At 36.1% G+C, this 7,983-nt stretch overlaps 1 protein-coding gene across 1 annotated transcript in view; it reads right to left on the bottom strand.

Annotated features, from left to right (window-relative positions):
• Window positions 1-488: 488 nt before the first annotated feature.
• Window positions 489-7,983, bottom strand: part of PROS1 (protein S) — a 61,406-nt gene continuing 53,911 nt past the window's right edge. The window contains exons 13-15 of the mRNA XM_081798443.1: window positions 6,166-6,314; window positions 3,893-4,118; window positions 489-952 (exon numbers count right to left, since the gene is read on the bottom strand). Of these exons, the coding sequence (XP_081654569.1) occupies window positions 792-952; window positions 3,893-4,118; window positions 6,166-6,314 (536 nt within the window). The 3' untranslated portion in view covers window positions 489-791. The remainder of the gene's footprint in view (window positions 953-3,892; window positions 4,119-6,165; window positions 6,315-7,983) is intronic.

Raw genomic sequence — 7,983 nt, 5'->3', positions numbered from 1 at the left:
TTCATGTGTTCTTATGAAAATTTGTCCCACTTGTTTTTAATTCAGGAAAGCTACTGGTTCAAATGTGAAGCTAAGTGAAAGTCCCTCTGAGGAACTATTTTTGGAGTAAAGCTTTAAAGCCTTCCACTCAATTAATTCTTGATAGGCCGCTGTCTCTCCTTCTGCCCTCATTAGGGAAAAACAAAAATAAAGAGTATCTGCTATGATCAATAGTATTTAGTCACATACACTCTTGTTTGAGTTTACTTCCTTGCCTTCCAAAAAACACAGATATTTCAGCACTAGGTCATGGTGATAAAATTAAATTTTACTTTGGGCACTTGGGTGGCTCAGTCGGTTAAGCATCTGCCTTCGGCTCAGGTCATGATCCCAGGGTACTGGGATCGAGTCCCGTGTCAGGCTCCCTGCTCAGAGGGGAGCCTGCTTCTCCCTCTGCCCCTCCCCCCACTTGTTCTCTCTCTCTTTCTCAAAAATAAATAAATAAAATATTTAAAAAAATTAAATTTTACTTTTAATGAAGTAATGTCATTTGTAGCAAAAAATTCAAATTAGAAATGTTTATATATTTCATTATTTAATTTCTAGGCAGCATTAGAGGTAAGAATTTTTAAATGTGATTTGTACCACAAGAGGATCTTGTTCTTCTTGAAAAAGGACCTTTTTTAAAATTCCAGGAAAGCCAAAGTACCATAAAAAATCAAGGTCTGTACATTGCAGGGAAAAACCCTTCAGCTATTATTGAAACATAATTACATACAGGAAAAATGTATTATCAGTACAGGAAAGAAGCCTTAAGAATTCTCTGTGCTTTTTGAAACTGATGGACATGAGTGAGCTCTGATATCGTTATGCTTAGAAACGGCTTCATCCAGATCCAACTGAACACCATTAATGTTCACTTCCATACAGCCATTATAAAAGGCATTCACTGGTGTGGCACTGAATGGAATATCTGTAAAAACAGAATATTAAAATATTAACCCAAGACTTCTGGCATCTTATTTGCTTACAATTAGAGGAACTGTTCAAACTTCCCATTTCCAACCAAATTCTAATCATAAAGGAAAAATTAATAATGTAATTATTCAATAAATTTATATTAAGTGACTTCTATGTATATAAGGTATTGTGCTTGACACTGGATTCAGCATATCATCAGTTCCTCTGATTTCATAAACACAATCAGTCTCATTAAAACCTAAGATAGATAAACACTTTAAAAAGAATAAAAAAGAGCATATTCTTACCTGTGATGTTCTATTTTATTATTTTCTTCTTAAATCTGAGCAACAGTTTAAGCACTGTTAAATCATTTTTTCAACTCCAAACTATAGCTACATGGAAATCTTTTTAAAATGCTGTGATAAATGTATCTCTTTTATTACTGCTGGAATAAAAGCAGATTTCTATATTTTCCTAAAAATAGCTTCTTGCTGAGCATACAATGTCAGGTCATGATAGGAAATTCACTTTATGTACTGTTTAGTGTTCAAAAAATAATTTTAATAATGCTTCAGTGAATAGGGCCTTTGGGCCTTTCGACACTTTCACTCTCCTCATCAGACTTAATACTTTAGTAACACCCTTGAATTCCTAAGAACAATGGTTCATTTTAATAACATCCATCTCTCTACTTGCTTCTTTTTTTGGCATCTCCTCCCCATGAATTTCGTTCCCAATGGACATTTTTCAGCCTTTATTCTTTTTCTTAGTACCTTATGCAAAAAACATACAGGTCAAATTTTCCACCTTTAATTTGCCAACGCAGTGAATAAAGTCCATACTTTTCTAGGGGCTCACAGCATTCTTTATGAAACCCTTTCAAGTCTGGCTGAGCATCAAGATTATGCCACTATTATAAAAATCCTCAGAAATATCAATTTCCCCTGATTTCTAATTCATAGCATGCAATTTAATATGCCTATTTTGCATATCAACTGGTAATTTACCTATCCCACTGTTTACACACCTAATATCTCAATTGCCAGTTCTCCTCAATTTTCCTCACTCTCTAAACACATCTTGCCTGAAGTCAATCTTCAGTGCTGATGCCAAAGTCCTGGAACCATTAAAATTTAATAGCTTTACTTCTTTTCAACTCTTTCATTGTTTGTCTGATTTACTAAAATGGCATTCAACTAATTTGCAATAAGGTAGTAAGTGGATTTCAATATAGAATTCATTCATTTGAACTAAAATTATACTTCCTAATAATTAACCACAGTAACTTAACTTTCTATTAACCATGCTAACTTATCTATTTATCTATCTATCCATAACTTTTAGAGCATCCTTACTTCTATCCCACAAAAACCCACATAAAATTTCCATATATGAAAAATGAAGGCCCTGAGCAGTTAAAAGTAAGAAAATGAAGGTTACTAGAAGTCCAGACATCAAACTCAGAATTTTCCCTGAGAATAACCTGCAAATGGTATTTGAAAATATTTCTCAAAAACTTTCTGCCTCAATTATTTTTTGCCATTTAAAGTAAAATGTTGACGCCAATTTCATATTTTCCAATATTAAGTCAGAGATGAATGTGCTTTGCCTCCAGTTTTCTCCATCTTATGGTAAACAGACTCTCCACCCACACAACTCCTCATGGTGGATACCTAAGAAAGAGATCCTTATACCTGCCTTTCAATCATTAAATCCTATTAATGTTGCTTTTCACATGCATCTCCCATCTAATCACTGTGCCCCATCTTCACTGCCATCATCCTAGTCCAGCAGCTTCTTCATCTGTAACATAGGGATAATAATAGCACCTGACTCACAGGTCTATTTTGAAAGTTAAATAAGTTGATCCCTCCTAAGCACTTTCAACGATGCCAGACTATTTATTATGCACTGATTGATGGCAGTATAGTTCTTGCTTCTGTTACTGTTACTGCTCCTCCATCTGGACCACTTCAGCAGTCCCCGGCTCCTCTCATCCCACTTTTGCCTCCCACCTGTCCATCTCCATCCATCACGTGGGGTGGGTTTTTAAAATGATAATATTGATATACAATTTCCCTGTCTAAATTTTTTTAAAGACTCCCATGGCTCTTGTAATAAGACTCAGGACCCCGAACCAGGTCTACAAACCACCCCCCGACACACACCCAGTTCTCAGGCTCCTCATCCTGTATCTCCCTTGCTCAATGTGTTTTCACCACACTCATCGTCTATATATTCCTCAAGTGTATCCACCCCCCGTTTTGCCCACACATAGACCATTTTTACTTGCATATTAATTCCAATTCCCGCCCTATCACTTGGTTAAATTTAACACTTCCATTTATCATATTTATATCTTAGCCTTTTCTTCAGAGAGCTCATTCTTGGCTGGCACAACCAGGCCAAGTCCCCATTTTTAGGCTCTGAAAGCAATTCATACTTTTCCTTCATAGAAGTTATCACAATTTAATTATTCTGATATTTTCTTAATTGGTTATTTGATGTCTGCCTCTGTACTAGATTGTAAAAGGCTTAGCAGCAGGAATCATATCTGTTTATTACTATAGCCTTACCACCTGGGGTGTAGGTTCTTAATAAATAAAAGGTAAATGATGGATGAATTAAAGAATAAAGATTGAACTCATAAGACTACTGTGAGAATGAACTGAAATAATAAATACTTTCTAATTAGGATAGTCAAATGCAACAAAACTTGGGTTAGTTTTAGTTCACCATTAAAAAATAAATAAACAAAATATACCCATAAAATGTCAATATAAATCCCCAGGAAAAGAAAAATGGATACTGGAATTTTGTCTTCCCTTCTAAGGTCCTTTTGCTAAGATTACATATTTAAAATACTATCAATTTGATTAAAAATATAACTTTTTAAAACTTTTTAAATATAATTCTGAAAACAAACAAACAAAAAAAGGTAAGAAGATACCTGGAAGGCCACCCAGGTAAGTGGTTACTGTCCCTTTCAATGCTTTGTCCAAAATGGCCAACTGTCCTTGAAGGTTTTCAGAGGAGATGATGTCTTTTTTAAGTGGAGTGAACAGCTCCAGATTGTTTCTGTTGACTCTTAATTCCAGATGGAATTGTTGACTGGAACACAGACTTATGGCCTCTATCTGAAACATTATCATATTTTCAACAGATACGAGGATATCCTGAAAAACAGCAAAGATTCAATATAAGCAAGTATTGATGGTAATGCCACTTAAGAGTGCCTTTTGAGTCACATCACAATTTTTAAAAATACATTAGTTTTACAAATTTCAGGCTCAGCTAAGATATAAATGGTTAGTGGCTTCTGAAAATTCAATACACCAAGTTGTTTTACCAAAGATGGGAACCTAAAGTCGTGTGTCAAGCACTATTTTTCTGTTTGTGAGCCTTCCTAACTTCAAAACTTACATGTGAAAAATGAAGGAGTTGAATCACTCTTTGTTGGGGAAAAGGCTTGGAAAATTTCAAGTGCTTGAGTAAGTACATGCCAGCAAGACTGAAAGGTCTGTGTGTGCCACATAAGCAATCCTATTAAGACCTGGGGCAAAATAAGTGAAAAAGTCCTGAGAGGGGAAAGTCAGGGATCACCAGCAGTAAGTTACGGAGTATTTGCCAGAAGATATTCAAAAGAGAAAATGTATTCATTTTGCTGAACTTTTCAAACTGCTGAGACACAGAATTACTTAACTTCTTGACAGGGATCTATGCATATACCTTATATATGTATACAGGAAATGTAAAAAGAAAATAAAATCAAGGGGCGCCTGGGCAGCTCAGTAGCTTAAGCGTCTGCCCTCAGCTCAGGTCATGATCTCAGGGACCTGGGATCGAGCCCCATGTCAGGCTCCCTGGTCCAACCGCCCCCCTGCTTATTCTTGCTCTCTCTCTCAAATAAATAAATAAAATCTTAAGAAGAAAAAGAAAAGAACATCAAAACTAGGAACATGGCTGTTATGAGATGGTAGAAAGATAGTCTGAAGTACCTACTTAGGAATCCAAGTCTATACTTCGCAAATACGGGTTATTTGAGGAAATCTGTTACTATTACATATCCATATCCTTGAACTCACTAATAATCTTAAAATGGTCAGCAAACTGTTCCAGAATGATCAATAGGATGTGGAATTATGTTATGAAATACTGTACACAGATATTGAGAAGGCAATCTGACATGGAGGAAAAAAAAAAGGAGCCATGGAGTCAAACACAAAAGATAAAATAAATATCAAAGACGTGGCATGCATTAATCTCCTCTACTGCAGGGATATAGTGCTGAAGATAGGATTTCCATTTTGTTTAAAAAAAAAAAGTAAACAAAAAGCTGGAATCTAAATGTAGCAAGCTCCTGTGGTAGACTAGAGATAAAAACTCAGCAGGATCTCCTTAGGTGGCTTATGCTTAACCACTAGAAACTCCCTGCAATCATCGTTGAGCTGAAAACAACATACCTTTTTATTGCTACAGACATTATTCAATTACATGCTTCTTTCTAAAAGCTACAGAGAACATCCAAGCCAACCTTGGCTCAGACACAAGCTTCTTGCTCTAACTTGTTGGAATCCACTGTGGATAACACATGGTCAGAACTATTAGCCTCTGGTGGAAGGCTGAATAATACAGATCTTCTGATAACGCTCATGTTTCCTTTTATCCAAGAGTTTTTTCCTGTTCGTCCTCCTAATTTCAAATGAGAGTTGCCAGCAAGAAGCCAGGTGGACTGGTTTTAGTTTTCTCCAGTCCTTCCTAATTTACTCGTGGGAGAAAAGATTAAGAGTGCCAGAGAGCACAAAACATTATAATTAGGCACAGAATATCTAAGACTGAATTTTAATCAGACTCACTTTTATTTTGTTAGTACAGACTATGACTCCCATAATATTTCGAGGATTTAAATAAAGGTGGATCTCTATGTACTCTGGGAAGGGTCCAGGCAGCCTGTGTGTGAGTCTGCCTGATCTTGGCTGTGGATGCACAGTAACAGGCTTTTCTCCTCTCTACTTCCTGGATCAGACCTTAGAAATAAGCCAGCAAAAAAGTAATAATAATGGACATTTTTTGAGTCCTTATTGATGTGCTGGAGACTGTGCTAAATACATGTTATCTCATTTAATCACCAAAATAACACTTTGAGGTAAATACTGCTAATATATCCATTTTACAGATAAAAAACAAAACAAAACAAGAATCACAAAAGTTTAGTGAAGTTACCTGAAGCTTTTCAGAGGCAGAGTCTACCAAGGACAAGGCAAAGGGCACAGTATTACCAGAAACCAAGGCGAACATAACGCCAGTGCCCGTGGATGGGCGAATGTTCAAGGACACATTTACTTGCCAGTCCTCAGCATTGGATATATTACCTATTTAAACAATAAAACAGAAGCAGGATCAGTGTACTCCTAAAGTATGCCACAAGGAATTATTACAATCTTACTAATACTCAGAGCCATTTTTGTGGAATACTAAAGGTTTTCATTCTCCTTCCTCAGTGACCTATAAAACCAAGGCAAAAAAACAAAAAACAAGAACCATTTTTTTAAGTGCAGGCAAGACACACAAAAATGGAGCCCCAGCCGTCTCGTCTTCCTAGAATAAAATTCGAGATGTGGTGCTTCAGAAGATTATGAATCTCTCCTGTTTGCTCTTTTACAGGTATTCTTTCTGCCTCCATATTCACCATTGGTCCAATCTCAGAGTGGTCATATTTTAAAGTACACATTTAGAAGGAAATTCAACAAATTTATTGTAATGTTTCTGAGGGAATATTTGGATATGGCTGCATCACCACCCTACAATTCCTCATCCATAAAGGGCTCAGTTCAAAGCAGTGGGAAAGAAAAATATGATTTATACAAATAGGGGAGTTTGGGGAGTTTGATAGTAGAGAAATATTCTGAAATCAACAGTTAACCCTAAAATTCTAACAGGAACTCTTCTTCTGCGGTTCTCTTGTCATAATAGTTAACACTCATTTTCTTCATTACTAGGCTAATTGTCTATTCCACTAGAGTGCAAGCCCTACATGTCTCTATGACCACTTTGTTTTCCACAGTAGTCACTCAACAAATAGTTGAATTGATATGTTCCAAAATAGTTTAATTCCTAAAAGTACTGGGGCATCTGGGTGGCTCAGTCGATTAAGCATCCGACTTCGGCTCAGGTCATGGTCTTAGGGTCCTGGAATCGAGCCCTGCATCAGGCTCCCCACTCAGCAGGGAGTCTGCTTGTCACTCTCCCTCTTTCCCTGCCCCTCCCCCGTTCATGCTCTCTCTCTGTCTCTCTCAAATAAATAAATAAAATCTTTAAAAAAATATTAATTCACATTTTGAGTGAAGTTTTCCTTATTTAATATGAAGTAATATAAAATAATACCTCAAATACCACTTATAGGTTTTGAAAAGGTGAATGTGAGTGGAGAAAATATTTTCCCCTTGACAAGATGGTCTTCAATTTAGCCACATCAAATGCTATTGCATTGTTCATTTATCATCTTTTTTTTAAGATTTTATTTATTTATTTGTCAGAGAGAGTGTGTGCATAAGCAGGGGGAACGGCAGGTAGAGGGAGAAGCAGGCTCCCTGCTAAGCAAGTAGCCTGATGAGGGACTCGATCCCAGGACTCTGGGATCATGACGTGAGCCAAAGGCAGACGCTTAACCAACTGAGCCACCCAAACGTCCCTATTTACAATACACTCATTTATATACATGTGTATTTATATACAATATAATCATTTTGAAATAAGTAAATTTACTATAAGGTATTAATGAACTCAAACTAAAACATGCAAGCATACAGAAATTATAATGTAACATTAAATATTAATTTAAAAATAGGTCACTTTCAAGTTATCCATGAAGTAACTAATTGCTTATGAAAGTAATTTTTTTTCAGATACAATAGAACTCTTACTTTCATTTTCTTTTCAGAGACTTTTTCCTTTGAGCAAATTATTGTGGGCCTAGTTTTTTCTTATATTCAGTCATCAGCCCCAATTAAAAAAAATTTTTTTTAAATCCTTCATATACAG

The sequence above is a fragment of the Leptonychotes weddellii genome, chromosome 1 (genome assembly GCF_054177405.1).
Source record: "Leptonychotes weddellii isolate Sample4059 chromosome 1, ASM5417740v2, whole genome shotgun sequence".
In the NCBI taxonomy this organism is placed as follows: domain Eukaryota; kingdom Metazoa; phylum Chordata; class Mammalia; order Carnivora; family Phocidae; genus Leptonychotes; species Leptonychotes weddellii.
This window is presented reverse-complemented; position numbering and strand designations above follow the sequence as displayed.